The 16,192-nt window shown below is 43.4% G+C and overlaps 1 protein-coding gene across 1 annotated transcript; it reads right to left on the bottom strand.

Annotated features, from left to right (window-relative positions):
- Positions 1–4,264: 4,264 nt before the first annotated feature.
- On the bottom strand, positions 4,265–12,188 carry LOC144497002 (uncharacterized). Its single transcript, XM_078217676.1, has 2 exons — positions 12,126–12,188; positions 4,265–7,802 (listed from the first exon to the last, which is right to left on the bottom strand). Exon 2 carries the CDS (start codon positions 7,625–7,627, stop codon positions 6,611–6,613), a length of 1,017 nt encoding a protein of 338 aa, XP_078073802.1. The 5' UTR covers positions 7,628–7,802; positions 12,126–12,188; the 3' UTR covers positions 4,265–6,610.
- Positions 12,189–16,192: the final 4,004 nt, after the last annotated feature.

Raw genomic sequence — 16,192 nt, 5'->3', positions numbered from 1 at the left:
TCCACCTGAATCATGGGACCAGAGTCCTGATGAATCGCATAATTAGGGCTGTTGAGAGTAGAGAGGGCTTTAAACTAAATAGTTGGGGACAGGGGATGGAGGGGGGGGAAAATGAGAGTTGGTTCAACTACATGGAAAATTATGAAAAAAGTTCAAGGGGAAGTAAGGTCAGGAGAGGTTATTAAAGTCTTCAGAACAAATAACAGGATAGATTGTTTGGAAAAGGTTAGGAATCTACTTCAAGCACAGCAGATAAGGGGATGACTATGAGAAGACGGCGGTTAATGCAGGACTGAGGGTGTTTATTTGAATGTGTTCAGTATACAAAATAAGACAAAAGAGCATGTAGTGCAGATTGAAATTGGTGGCTATGACGTGGCTGAAAGGGGGTCATGGCTAGGAGCTAAATAGCCAAGGATACACATCCTCTCAAAGTCAGGCAGGTGGACAGAGATAATGAAATCAAATCGATCGCAAAGAGCGATATAAAGTCAGAAAATGTAGAATCTGTATGGGTAGAGTTGAGGAACCACAAAGGTAAAAAGACTCTGATGGGACTTATGTACAGGCCTCTGAGCAGTAGTCAGGATGTGGGGCACAAAATGCGCCACGAGATAGAAAAGACGTGTAAGAAGGGCAATGTTACAGTGATCATGGGGGACTTCAAATGAAAGTGAACTGGGAAAATCAGGTTGGTAGTGGGTCCGAAGAAAAGGAATTTGTGGAATTTCTATGAGATGGCCTTTTGGAGCAGCTTGTGGTAAAGCCCACGAAGGAACAGGCAATTCTGGGTTTGGTGATGTGTACTGAGGCAGACTTGATAAGGGAGCTTAAGGTGAAGGAACCGTTAGGACGCAGTGATCATAATATACAATTCATCCTACAGTTTCATAGAATCCCTACAGTGCCGAAGGAGGCCATTCAGCCCATCGAGTCTGCGCCGACCACAATCCCAACCGAGACCTATTCCTGTAACCCCACATATTTACCGTGCTAATCCCCTGACACTATGGTCAATTTAGCATGGCCAATCAACCTAACCCACACATCTTTGGACTGTGGGAGGAAACCAGATCACCCAGGGGAAACCCACGCAGACACTGGGAGAATGTGCAAACTCCACACAAAAAGTGACCCGAAGCTGGAATTGATCCCGGGTCCCTGGCGCTGTGAGGCAGCAGTGCTAACCACTGCCACTATGCCGCCCATTTGAGAGGGAGAAGCTGGAATCAGATGTAATGGTATTACAGTTGAGTAAAGTTAACTACAGAGGCATAAGGAAGAAGCTGGCTGAGTTAATTGAAAGAGGAGCCTAGCTGGAAAGACAGTGGAACAGCAATGGCAGGAGTTTCTAGGAGTAACTCGGGAGACATAGCAGAATTTCATCCCAAGGAAGAAGAATAATAATAAAGTGAGGATGAGGCAACCATCACTGACAAGGGAATTCAGCACAGTAAGAAGTCTCACAACACCAGGTTAAAGTCCAACAGGTTTATTTGGTAGCAAAAGCCACTAGCTTTCGGAGTGCTCGCTGCCCCTTCGTCAGGTGAGTGGGAGTTGTGTTCACAAACAGGGCATATAAAGGCACAAACTCCAGACAGCATAAAAGTAAAAGAAAAAGCATAGAATGTGGCGAAGATTAGTGGGAAGCCAGGGAATTAGGAAACCTTTAAAAACCAACTGAGGACAATTAAAAAAGCAATAAGGGGAGGGGGGGGGGGGCGGTTGGGAGGCTGAAGATGAAATGTTCCCAGTAAAAAAATTGCAGGAGTTTTTTTTCGAGATATATAAGGGCTAAAAGAGAGGCAAGGGTGGACAGGGGACTGCTGGAAAATAGTAATGGGGAACAAAGAAATGGCGGAGGAACCGAATAGGTACTTTGCTTCAGTCTTCACAGTGGAAGATGCTCGTAACATACAAAAAAACAGGGGTCAGGGGCCAGAGGTGAGTGTGGTGGCCATTACTAAGGCGAAGGTGCTAGGGAAGCTGAAAGGTCTGAGTGTGGATAAATCACCTGGACCAGATGGACTGCACCACATAGTTCTGAAGGAGATAGCTGAAGAGATTGTGAAGGCATTAATGGTGATCTTTCAAGAATCACTGGAGTCAGGGAGGGTCCCAGAGGACTGGAAAATTACTAATGTAACAGTCCTGTTTTAGAAAGAAGGGAGGCAAAAGATGTGAAATTACAGGCCATTTATCCTGACCTTGGTCATTGGTAAGATTTTAGAGTCCATTATTAAGGATGAGGTTTCGGAGTATTTGGAAGTGCATGGTAATAGGGGGAAGTCAGCATGGTTTTGTCAAAGGGAGATCACGCCTGACAAATCTGTTAGAATTCTTTGAGGAGGTAACAAGCAGGTCAGACAAAGGAGAACCAGTGGACATTATCTACTTAGATTCCAGAAGGCCTTTGACAAGGTGCCATTGGGAAGCTGCTGAGTAAGATAAGAGCCCATGGTGTTGGAGGCAAGGTATTAGCACAGATAGAAGATTGGCTGACTGGCAGAAGGCAGAGGATGGGGATAAAGGGGTCCTTTTTAGGAGGCAGGAATTCCGCAGGGGTCAGTGTTGGGACTACAACTTTTCACTTTATACATCAATGATTTAGATGAAGGAACTGAGGGCATTGTGCCTAAGTTTGCAGATGATACAAAGATAGGTGGAGGGATAAGTAATATTGAGGAGGTGGGGAGGCGGCAGAAGGACTTGGACAATTAGGAGAGTGGGCAAAGAAGTGGCAGATGAAGTACAGCGTTGGAAAATGTGAGGTTATGCACTTTGGCAGGAAGAATAAAAGGAGTAGCTTATTTTGTAAATGGGGAGAGAATTCAGAAATCGGAAGTGCAAAGGGACTTGGGAATCCTAATTTAGGATTCTCTTAAGTTTAACTTGCAGGTTGAGTTGGTAGTTAGGAAGGCAAATGCAATGTTAGCATTCATTTCAAGAGGACTAGGATACAAAAGCTGGGATATACTACTGAGACTTTATAAGGCACTTGCAAACCACATTTGGAATATTGTGAGCAATTTTGGGCCCCGTATCAAGGAAGGATATGCAGGCCTTGGAGAGGGTCCAGATGAGGTTCATGAAAAAGATCCCAGAAACAAAAGGCATTTGAGGACTCTGGGTCTGTACTCGATGGAGTTTGGAAGTTTGAGGGGTGATCTCATTGAAAGTTACAGAATACTAAAAGGCCTGGAGAGAGTGGACGTGGAGAGGATGTTTCCATTAGTCGGAGAGACTAGAATCCAAGGGCACAACCTCAGAGTAAAAGGGACAACTCTTTAGAGCTGAGATGAGGAGGAATTTCTTCAGCCAGAGAATGGTGAATCTATGGAATTAATTGGCACAGAAGGCTGTGGAGGCCAAATCATTGAGTGTATTTAAGACAGAGACATATAGGTTCTTGATTGGCAAGAGGTTCAAAGGTTACGGAAAAAGATGAGAGAATGGGGTTGAGAAACATATCGGCCATGATCGAGTGGCGGAGCAACTTGATGGGCCAAATGGCCTAAATCTGCTCCTATATCTTATGGTTTTATGGAGGGGTATCACCCTGCATCAAGCATTACTGACCAGGAGTCTCTCTTGCTCTTACCACCAGCAATTGGCCTTTCGGAAGGATTTGCAAGTTGATACACACAACCTGTTCATCCACCTTCCTTAGCCATCAAGGTCTGGAGTGGGACTCAAACCTTGAGTTTCTGGCTGAGAGGCAGGGTGCTATCCACTGTGCCACAGGACTTCCCATTCATGCTAAATTCAACAAATTAGGATATCATTTATTTTAAAAGTATATTAAGTGGGACAATGCTCTGGGAAGAAATATATAGGTATTCTTTGAATGGAAAATTACTTAGGCTTTTTCTTGTAGTCAACCTGATGGACAATGTGAACTATGAAACTGCTGTTCTGAATTTGATGACACAATGGCTCAGATCAGAAAATGGAAGCAAAAGTGACTGAAAATGTGAAAAATATCCAGAATATAAAAAAAACAAGTCATAATTTAACAGCTACAATTAGATTTTAAGGTACACAGTTAGTTACAAATGGCTAACCAATACCCACACAATTCAAAAACATTGATCACCAGTTTCCACCAATTAATGATGTAGTTGGTGTACATACCTGATAATCACTGTTATGAATTGAATTCTTCCAATATTCTTTACTAGTGCTAGTGGCAACAAAGCATGTTCCTTGCGCAGATTCACACCTACTACCAATTAAAAAGTGATACGTCGAGGCTAGGGGCTAGAAAGGTGTAGCAGAAACAATAACAATTTATTGAACTATTTGACAATAGAAGACTTGGTACATGTTCCTTGTTGTTAAAACATGTAAAAAGTAGCATTCCATCAGAGCATATAATTTTGGCTAAACCTACATTTCAAATTTATTGCAAAATGTTAATTTATGCACAAGATAAGCAACAACAAAATATTTACTGACATCAAAGTTGAAACCATTTTCTAAAATCAAGATATTTAAAAGCTCTTGGGGAGTTTACCTCAGTTTTCATAGAATTCTGGATGACTTAAAGCATGGGTTCTACAGCTCCAAGAGGTTTTCATGGCCCATGTTTATATTCATGTTAGGTTGAGCTAAGCGCACTCATGAAACTGAGACAGTCCCCTGATATGCATAAAGTTAATTTTAATTGAAGTAAGTTTGAAGGTTCCTTGAAGGATGCCCTCAACAATATACCTGTTTTATCATTGATGTTAATATTGAACCAACTATTATCACAGAAGGGTATTCACTGATGAATTATCCAGTAGAGAGGGAATAGCTCTGTCTCCTATCACAAATCAAACAATGGTAACATGGTTGCCATTCATTATGTGTGCTCTGTCTGAAATCATGTCCTCTGCTCATTGTTGATGTTTCCTCGGCACCTTTTTCAGTGTTGGTTTTCCATTGCTTTCCACTCTCAGGTTCAGGGTGAGAAAGCAGGTCCCATGTCTACCTCAGCTAGAATGGGAATCAAACCTGTTGTTGGCAATATTCTGAAACAAGCACTTGCCATCCAGCCACTTGAGCTAACTGGCCCTCTTATGGTTGCTGCGTTGCAAGCAAATTAGGTATCCTTTCTGAATATGAATGTTCACTCTAAAATAATTGGTACACTTAAAATCCCTGAACAGAAAGCTCTACTTAAAAAAATCTTGTGATGGTTCTGCTCCAAATTCATATCAGTGAATATGATATGGAAATACTTTACAATATTAACCATAGAATCCTTACAATGCAGAATGGGCCATTTGGCCCATCGAGCCTGCACCCACTGTCTGAAAGAACATCTTACCCAGGCCCACACCCCACCCCCATATGTTTATAACCTGTACATTTGTAGGAGGAAACTGGAGCACCCAGAGGAAATCCACACAGATACGGGGAAAATGTGCAAACTCCACACAGTCACCCAAGGCCAGAATCAAACCCGGGTCCCTGGTGTTGTGCCACCATGCTGCCCATGAGATAGGGTGGACAGCCCATTCATCATAACCATGGCCAGATAGATAGGATTCATGGTTCCTATGGCCAAATCATGTTTAAAGCAAGATACCTGTAACCTTGTTCAAATAAATTTTAAAAATAACATCTTCATAGGGAAGTTAAAATGTGGAAATTTCTTGCACAAATTTATTTTATGCAGAGTAAATGAGGAATTGCACAAGTGTGTTGAAGGAATTCATAACCTCTTGCGGCAGATATTCAGTGACATGATACTCAGTTTTCTGACAACAGCCTTACAAACTGAAAATGACAGATGAACAGAGAAGAGGAAGTAACATTGGGGCATGCAGTATGTTTATAATTTATCTCCTAAATAATCTCCACATCCCCTTCAGAGAATGGATATATCAGTGTATTATAAGAGGGCAGTTGGCTAAGCAATTCTAGCAGATGTCATGCTGAAGCTATAGAATATAAATCACATAGGAACATAAGAGAATAGAAGCAGGAGTAGGCCATTTGAGCCTACTGCACCATTCATTTTGATCATGGTTGATCATCAAATTCAGTATCTTGATCCTGCCCTCCCCCCATATCCTTTGGTACTTTTAGCCCCAAGAGCTATGGAAACATAGAGAACACATGATCCTGAAAGGTAGATTCTGAGGAAATGAAACCCTATCTGACAAAGAAAGATAAACTCAGTGTTGAAGACGGGATCATTCTCAGGGGGTCCTGAGTAGCTGTCCATCGCCCAAGGCGGTGATAGATACCTATGGATCTACATAATGGCCACCCGGAAGTATCAAATACAAAGGTTCTGGCCAGGAGCTCCATCTGCTGTCCCAGCCTCGACTCAGACATCACAGACAATGCGACCTATGCCAGGAGAATCAAAAACTTCCTCCCTCAGCCCCAGCAGAGCTGCTAATGGGATGAAAGCTGCAGCATGGAGACTATCATGCCTTTGCCTGCTCTTTGAAAGAGCTATCCAATTAATAACCATTCCTCTGCACCTTCCCCATAGCCCTGCATAACTTTCCTTTTCAAGTACAGATCCAATTTATTTGAAAGTTAACACTAAATCTGCTTCCACTGCCCTTTTACATGGTTTACAGGTTAGGTACAAAGGATGGAAGAATTCCTATCCTGTGTGAATGCGTCTATGTATTTCTAGAGAGGAGGAGTAGGTGAAGCAGTTCTGGCAGAAGTCACATTGAAAGCGTCTATCACCTGTGTGGGTGTGCTGATGTTTTAGAAGGTCTGGCAACTGGGTGAAACCTTTGTTGCAAAATTCACATTTGAATGGTTTATCACCTGTGGGGATGCACTGGTGTCTCAGGAAGTATGAGGAGCTCAGAAAGGCTTTGTCGCATACTGCACACTTGAATGGTCTCTCCCCTGTGTGGATACGCTGGTGTACAGCAAGGTAGGATGAGCTACAGAAATCTTTGTCACATATATCACACTTGAACGGTCGGTCATCTGTGTGGCTGCGCTGGTGCATTCGGAGGTATGATGAGCTGCAGAAATCTTTGTTACAAACCTCACACCTGAATGGTCTCTCATCTGTGTGGATACGCTGATGCTTTCGGAGGTATGATAAATTGCAGAAAGCTCTGTTGCAAACCTCACAATTGAATGGTCTCTCACCAGTGTGAATACGCTGATGTACAACAAGATAGGTGGAGCTGCAGAAATCTTTGTTGCAAACTTCACACCTGAACAATTTCCCACTTTTACGAATGCACTTATGTTCCAGGAGGCCTGCTGAAGTTATGAAACCTTTGCTGCAGGCATCACATTTGAAGGCTTTCTCCTCTGTGTGGGTACGCCTGTGTTCTACCAGGTGCAACTGCTTCATGAAAGCTTTGTCGCAAATCTTGCATTTGAATGGTTTCTCGCCTGTGTGGATACGCCAATGTTGTAGGAGGGTCGATGCTTGTGCAAAGGCCTTTTCACATACCTTACATTTGAATGGCCTTTCACCTGTGTGAACATGCCGATGTTTCACAAGACTTGATGAATGACTGAAACCCTTATCACACACCTCACATTTGAATGGCCTTTCACCTGTGTGCATACGTAGGTGATTCACAAGCTCTGATGAATGTGCAAAAGTCCAACTGCACATATCACACTTGTGTGGTTTCTTGCCCATGTAGCTGCCCTTATGTTACAATATACACAGGAGTAAGGCTTTTCCAAAACCTTACACTCAAAGTAGATTTGCAGAAGACTTTATTATGAAGCCATTCCTTCAATAATGAACAGGATCCAACTGCAGAGTCTTTACTTTCTGTAATCCCAGTATTGTTTAATACAGTGCAATTGTTCTGTAAAATAAAAATGAAAAGTCATGTATCTCCTCTGATTATTTCTGTTCGCTGTTGAACAGTTGACTTTTCCCAGGATGCTGTCTGAGGTCAGAGTCAAACCTCATGCTACCCTCACCCATAAATATTTTCTAAAAAGTGTCACTGGTTCATGGTCAACTCCTCTCTCCCTAGATCAGAAGCTCTGAGGTTCATGACAGTGATTGACCATAGTTTTCTGTTCATAGTATTGTGAAGTGAATGGGGTATTCGGATGTATCGTTAGGGAAATTAAATATAAAACTTGAAATAAAATTATTTCCTGTCCAAAAATGTTGTTTGGCTGCATTTAGAATATTATGTTAATGTCCAAGAAGTAGCATAAGTTTATGCACTCCACAAACTATCTGGTTTTCTCGGGATGTATGTCCTAAATGGTAGAAGTTTCCATACTTTGGATTGTGACCCAATTGGGGTCACAGACCAGCGAATGGAATCACGAGGGATGTCTATTAATATATATTAAAATCTTAAATTCTCTGGATACTTACCTAACGGCCATCTTGATGGATTAATTGCTAACAATTTAACTTGCTGTCTCTTGTATGACATTAAAGGCCATGATGTGGAGATGCTGGCACTTCAGGTGAAGAAGGAGCTTGAGGCGCCGAAAGCTAGTGCTGCCAAATAAACCTGTTGGACTTTAACCTGGTGTTGTGAGACTTCTTACTGACATTAAAGGAACAGAAGGTTCTCTGGGCATCCCACATAGATGACCAGCCAGTAAGGAAACTTCAATATTCCTGCTAACCCCTGATGTTAACATGTATCACACAAGATCTAATTAACTTTATTGGACATGGGGCTGAGGGAGCAGTTTTCTCTCACCTCCCACTGTAACTCCAGAAAGAGGCCAGTAGCACACATCACGCTGTGTGGTCTACCAATTTTCCATTGTTGATTGGGAAAACTACTGCAGAATTTCAAGTTAATTACTTTTCATTGTTAATTGCAGATCATTGCTAGTCTGTGGAAGGCCATGTATGTACATGTGAGTTTCTCCTTCCAACTCAAAAACGGAAACAAGACTCCTGAAAACAGCACAAGTCCTAGCTCAGTCTCCATAGAAACTACTTTCTTGGGCTCAAGTAGTTGTCATGGCCTGTTACGAGTTTCATATGGCACAGAGCTCCCAGAACCATATCTGCTGCTGGTTTGACAAAGAAGGAACTAGATGAGGCCCAGTGAAGGTTTTAGGCTCTCCAGGACATAAGCTGCCAGCTTCGATGTGAGCTTCAGCTCGGTGCTGAAATGAATCATCCTGGATGGCATCGCCCCGATCTGGCTGCTGGTCACCCACACCTGGCACCTCAACATGTGGCCCTATGGTGGCCTGACCATCCTCAACAAGTGCAAGAACACTGCCAACACAGCAAGGAGCAGGTCAAAATCTGGTGTTGTTCCTTCAAGACCTCATTGTGTTCCCATGCACTAGCAAGACCCTTATTGTACACCATCAGCAGGATAAGGTGCTACGAGGAACTAAAATCTCCTGAGCTGGCAATCTGTGACAGCTGTAGAGTCACAAGGCAAAGTCAAGAAATGAAGTGTGAAGGAAATGTCCTGCAAGCCTTTGGATGAAGAAAGTTTCCTGTAACTATTGCGCATTGAGAGTACAAACATTGCTGTACTCAGTCTTAAACCATGTTACCATGTTCTTTTTAAATGTCTTTGCACACATTTATTTATTATGAAGAAATGTTATCATGACAAGACAAAGTTTCTTCTTTCCTCCCCAAGTTGTCCCGTTGCCTGTTGAAGGCAAGAGTCAATGCTGGACACAGCAGTCAAATGAAGGAAATTCCAATAACATGAGTGAATTTCCATTCATGTAAAAGGTGTTTGCTATGGATGTCAACACCCTCAAACTGTGCTTCTACTACTTCCTGGCCAAGGTCCATGAGTTGGAGAGGCTCAATCAGATTAACTAATGGACTGGTGAGTATATGAAATAATATTTTTACAAACTACTTGAACCAGATTTTTCATATTTATATGCTGTATATGTTTAATTTTAATTATATACTGAATGCCACTATGTTTCTTTATTAGTTTTTTTATTAGTGTATGATAATTTTCAAGTGTTAAAATAGGGTCATATTGAAAAGTATTTTGGGAAGCACGGCTATACTGAAATCAGTTTGCTCTTTAGATGTCCAATTTAATCATGTTTTCTTGTTTTATACTCATGTTCCTCAATATTAACTGTACCTATCCTCTCCAAATATTAGATAATGTACAAATTTTGAAATTGAATTTCTGCTTCTCAAATCCAAATAATTTATGTGAATGCTTTCAAGTAGCCATCTAGGCCATACTGTTAATATGTTTGGGGGCCAGTCAGTCTAATGACATCTCCATTTAAGTTTGGGAATTCTGTGTCATATTTCCACTTCTTTTTTGAGTTTCTTTGTACTTTTCTATGTCTAGAGTTTTTAATAATCTCTTCGACAAATTCACATTCTTGCCATCATTTGCACTACATTTTTGGTAGAATTCATAGCATTCTGAGACAATGAAATAAGAACCCTTTTGAAATTATTTCAGTCTGCTTCCTGTTCCTTTTGAAATTACAGAACACTTTTCTTCAAAAAGGTGGCAAAATAACACTACACTGAGCCTCACAAACATATTAATCAAATGTCAGTTGAACAAACAAGCAGTACCAATAACGCAGCATGTATCTTACGAGGATTGATCAAGTAAAAATCTTTATTTGTTACCCTGTCCTGTGCTAAGAGAGCAAAAGAAGTCAGTCAATTCCTTATGAAGCAGTGCTATTACTTTTCTCACTATCTATAGGAGTTACCTAGCTTGACACATACATGTTCTGCTCAAAGGCTGCAGCTACTGATCTGAAAAAATATAGGCTGCCACAGAGATCAGGAACAAAAAGGGCCAATTTTAACTTTAACTGTCTTGCGAAAGCAGGCAGGCAGAAGGTTAGAATGGCAGAAGTGCTTTGCCCATTGCGGTCCCACCACATTCCTATAGGTTGGAATTATAAACTATTAACTTGAGAAACGGAGCAGGAGATCAGCCCGAAGGCAGCAGAATCCAATGTTGAAAATAGAAATAGGACTGTGATGACATCATTTCAATTTTAAACCGAAACCAGATGGGGATGTCATCAGATGGGGATGTCATCCTACCTTTCTGCTAGGCCAACTTAGTAAAAATGGCAAAAATGATAGGACCAGTAAAGTGAATAATTTTAATTTAGTTTTGTTTTCCTGTGGATTTATAGAAACAGACTCTAGACCTCACACAAACCTCAACCTCCACTGCCCTAGGCTTTCCTCTGCTTCGTCCAATACATCTTAACTATCCAAGTGCACATTCCCCATTTCCTCTCCCTCCAAAACCACTTTTTTGACTTCCTAAAAACATTCTATTGTGTCACCTGCAGGATCCTCCTGCAGAACACCCGTTACAGGTAGGAAACTGACATGGGCCCTGGAGTTAGAATTATGTTCGCCACCAAGGCCCTCACCTACAAGATTCCTGCTGGAAATTAAAGTCCTGGTTTGAATAACTTCACGCTCTAAAAGAACTGCCAATCAAACACATTTAAACAGATCACATGGCATTTAACAACTTGTCCCCCTCTCTCTTGGATAAAGCATATATCAAGATGATAAAAATAAAATGTTCCAAATCAAAACAGGAAAGCATGACTGTTCTTTTCATAGATGCTGACTGATCTGGTACTTAACTGTTTTTGGCTTTATTTAGTAAGTTAAGATGACCAATTTCCTATGAGTGTAGTTCATTTTAACTCTAAATGTGCCATGGTAAAATTAAAGGCACCAATATCAATCTTATAACCATGTCAAAAAACTACCCAGATTTCCCATGGTTCTTAAACAACATTTATTTAATTTACAAAAAACTAGTAGAGAGCATCAGGCTTACTAATACAGCAGGCCTTTTCAGGAGGTAATGTCTCTCACTGGGAATTGATTCTCACCACAGGCTATAATCTGTAAGAAACCTCACTTTCTGCAGCTCCCTGATAATGACACCTCACCATCTAATTTTCTGCAATGACCTATGAAAAAAAAGGTAGCCTGTGAATTAGAAGGAAAATTCTGTGTACAAATCTCACCTTCCAATGATCACTCTCATATTCATTATTCAGCTCCAGTCAAACAAAGCACAGGCCTCTCAGCTGAATCCTCCCACACACAACCGGGAACATTTCTGTTCGCTTCCTGATTCCCTACAGGGTAATCAGACTGCCTGAATATATCAATAATGATATTGTATAAAATCTGCACAAACCTCATTCCTGCTCTCACTGTCTTCACTCCTCCCACTTTAATGCAGGCGCAGACAGGAACTCAATTTACTGAAAAGGAGGTAACACTGAACATAGTGTTTTGATTGGCAGTTCTAACCACCAATCACGGACTGTAGTGCAAATGGTTCTTTGCATTTAACACGTCAATCACACTTTTCAACCAGTCAGCCTCCACTGAGAGCGGGACTTCCACTTAACTCAGTAAAGCTAACTTGTTACCTGTTTTATCGCCGACTTGTTCAACTCATTCAGCTTGAGGGGATTTGTGTCCAACTATGAATCTGGGTAGCATCAACAATTTTGTGCAGTGGCAGAAGCCAAACATCAGCTTTTGTCTTGACTTGTTGTCTTTCTACCTGTGACGCTAAATTCACATTTTCTCAATTTCACAGATAGTGACACCACAATCAGATGAAAGCTGGTGGTGAGAAGGACGCTGCATCAGATTCTTTCTGCATGCTCTCGGTCTCATCCCCACTGCTCTTTGGCCTGGCCGAAACTTGCTGTTGTTTCAGGGCAAAGAGTTGTCCACATTGGTTATTGCAGACTGGCACATTCCAAGATCCAGGACCACGTACTGACAAACTAAAGCTTGGGGTCACTTAGGTGTACTAGGGAAAGGGTACTATCTGAGGTCTTTCAGCCATAATGTACCAAGAATTCCTGGGATGATTGAAAATTCTAACAGGGCTGGACAGACTGGATGCAAAGATGATGCCCTGGTCAGAGGGGTTAAGAAGTGGAGATGCCGGCGTTGGACTGGGGTAAGCACAGTAAGAAGTCTCACAACACCAGGTTAAAGTCCAACAGGTTTATTTGGCAGCACAAGCTTTCGGAGTCTCAGGCTCCTTCTTCAGGTGAGTGAGGAGTTGTGTTCACAAATAGGGCATATATAGACACAACTCAATTTACAAGATAATGGTTGGAATGCAAGTCTTTACAAGTAATCAAGTCTTAAAGGTACAGACAATGTGAGTGGAGAGAGGGCCAAACACAGGTTAGAGAGATGTGTATTGTCTCAAGCCAGGACAGTTAGTGAGATTTTGCAAGCCCAGGCAAGTCGTGGGGATTACAGATAGTGTGACATGAACCCAAGATCCCGGTTGAGGCCGTCCTCATGCGTGCGGAACTTGGCTATCAGTTTCTGCTCAGCAATTCTGTGTTGTCGTGTGTCGTGAAGGCCGCCTTGGAGAACGCTTACCCGAAGATCAGAGGCTGAATGTCCGTGACGGCTGAAATGTTACCCGACTGGAAGGGAACACTCCTGCCTGGTGATTGTCAAGCGGTGTTCATTCATCCGTTGTTGTAGCGTCTGCATGGTCTCCCCAATGTACCATGTCTGGGGACATCCTTTCCTGCAGCATGTCAGGTAGACAACGTTGGCTGAGTTTCAAGAGTATGTACCATGTACCTGGTGGATGGTGTTCTCACGTGAGATGATGGCATCCGTGTTGATGATCCGGCACATCTTGTAGAGGTTGCTGTGGCAGGATTGTGTGGTGTCGTGGTCACTGTTCTCCTGAAGGCTGGGTAGTTTGCTGCGGACAATGGTCTGTTTGAAGCTGTGCGGTTGTTTGAAGGCAAGAAGTGGGGATGTGGGATGGCCTTGGCGAGATGTTCGTCTTCATCGATGACATGCTGAAAGCCCCGGAGAAGATGTCGTAACTTCTCCGCTCTGAGGAAGTACTGGACGATGAAGGATACTCTGTCTGCTGTGTCCCGTGTTTTCTTCTGAGGCGGTCGATGCGGTTTTTCGCTGTGGCACGCCGGAACTATTGATCGATGAGTCAAGCGCCATATCCTGTACTTTCGAGGGCGTCTTTCAGCATCTGTAGGTGTCTGTTGCGATCCTCCTCACCCGAGCAGATCCTGTGTATATGGAGGGCTTGTCCGTAGGGGATGGCTTCTTTAACGTGTTTAGGGTGGAAGCTGGAGAAGTAGAGCATTGTGAGGTTATCCGACGGCTTGCGGTACAGTGAAGCGCTGAGGTGACCGTCTTTGACGGAGATGCATGTGTCCAAGAATGCAAACGATTCCGGAGAGTAATCCATGGTGATTCTGATGGTGGGATGGAACTTATTGATGTCATCGTATTGTTGTTTCAATGATTGTTCGCCATGAGTTTAAAGGAAGAAAATGTCACCGATGTATCTAGTGTATAGCATCGGTTGAAGATCCTGTGCACTGAAGAGGTCTTGTTTGAACCTGTGCATAAAGATGTTGGCATATTGAGGTGCGAATTTGGTCCCCATGGCTGTTCTGTGTGTCTGGATGTAGAACTGGTTGTTGAAGGTGAAGACGTTGTGGTCCAGTTGAGTTGTAGAATTGCATCTGGAGATTGGCAGTTGCCGGCGTTGAGTACTGAGGCAGTTGCAGCAATGCCGTCGTCATGGGGAATGCTGGTGTAGACATCCATTGTGACGAGGAGTGCTGGTTCAACTGCTCCATGTGTGCTGAGTTTCTGTAGGAAGTCTGTAGTGTCGCGACAGAAGCTGGAGGTTCTTTGTACAATAGGTTTCAGGATGCCCTCGATGTAGCCAGATGGGTTTTCACACAGGTCCCATTGCCTGATACGATGGGATGGCCGGGTGTGTTGGCCTTGTATATCTTCAGGAGGCAGTAGAGATTTCCAACGCGGGGAGTACGTGGGATGAGAGCATGGAGGGTGCTCTGAAGGTCTGGATCAAAGGTGTTGATCAATCTGTTGAGTTGATGGGTGTGTTCTTTGGTCAGATCTGCGGGTAACTGTCTGTAGTGTTCCTCGTTGTTAAGTTGTCGGGACACTTCTTTGCAGTAATCTGTTCTGTTCAGTATGACAGTGGCCCCTCCTTTGTCTGCTGGTTTGATGACAATGTTGCGGTTGGTCTTGAGAGCACGGGTGGCGTTGCGTTCTGCTTGGGTGACGTTCGGGGCTGTCTTGTGAGTGCGGCTGATGAATCTGGCATTGACGCACCTCCTGACGGCTTGGGCATACATGTTGAGTTGAGGGCAATGGCCTTCCGGAGGAGTACAATTCGACTCTTTCCTCTTCGGTTGCTGCACCGCGGATCCCTCTGTCGGCTGTTCCAGTTCATTAGCTGTCTCATTGTGTTCATTTGTGGAAGAACTCCTGCAGCCTTATTCACCTAATGAATTCCTCTGTGTCTGCTGCGAGACTGATGGGGTATTTTGGTGGTGGAGCAGAAATTGAGCCCTCGGCTGAGAACTTCGATTCCGTCTGGTTGAAGTGTGTAGTCCGACAAGTTGACAATGGACTTCCCTGCAGTGGTACTGTTTTTTACTGTGGTACCGGGGGAGGCTGGGTTGCTGCTGGTGATGATGCCGAGTTTCTCAAGTTTCCTGTTCTTGGTGTGCATGGCATAGTTCCGTTGTCTACTTGGCAGTGTTTTGCAGCTGGTCTGCGTCCTGAGCGCAAGTTGAGAATATGGACTCTATCTTGGTTTTCAGGTTGTGGCGTTTGCTGTAGAGCTGGTGTATGAGGTGGTTGAGAGGGGTCAAGCACAAGGGATCACGGTGTCAGGATACAGGGTAGGCCAGTTAGGACAGAGATGAGAGAAACCTCTTCACTCAGATAGTGGTGAACAAAGCACAAAGAAAATTACAGCACAGGAACAGGCCCTTCGGCCCTCCAAGCCTGCACCGACCATGCTGCCCAACTGAACTAAACCCCCTACCCTTCCGGGGACTATATCCCTCTATTCCTATCCTATTCATGTATTTGTCAAGACGCCCCTTAAAAGTCACTACCGTATCCGCTTCCACTACCTTCCCCGGTAACAGGTTCCAGGCACCCACTACTCTCTGTGTAAAAAAACTTACCGGAGGCCGGCAATGTCCAGTGGAGGATTGGGAGGCTGGCAATGTCTGGGGTTGGGTTGAGGGGAGCCATTTCCATGGTGCGGGGGGGGGGTGGCAGGAAAGAACAGAAGATCCCCCGATATACTGGGAGATCATGGCACATGCGTACTGATGCCCCAAGTAGTCATCAGCTGGCCTCCTTGCCAAGCTTAAGCTCCGCCCACCCTCCTACTGGCGTGAATCGCCTGAC

This window comes from Mustelus asterias, chromosome 8 (assembly GCF_964213995.1).
Source record: "Mustelus asterias chromosome 8, sMusAst1.hap1.1, whole genome shotgun sequence".
Taxonomy (NCBI): Eukaryota; Metazoa; Chordata; class Chondrichthyes; order Carcharhiniformes; family Triakidae; genus Mustelus; species Mustelus asterias.
The sequence above is the reverse complement of the archived record's forward strand: the minus strand, read 5'-3'. Positions and strand labels throughout refer to the sequence as shown.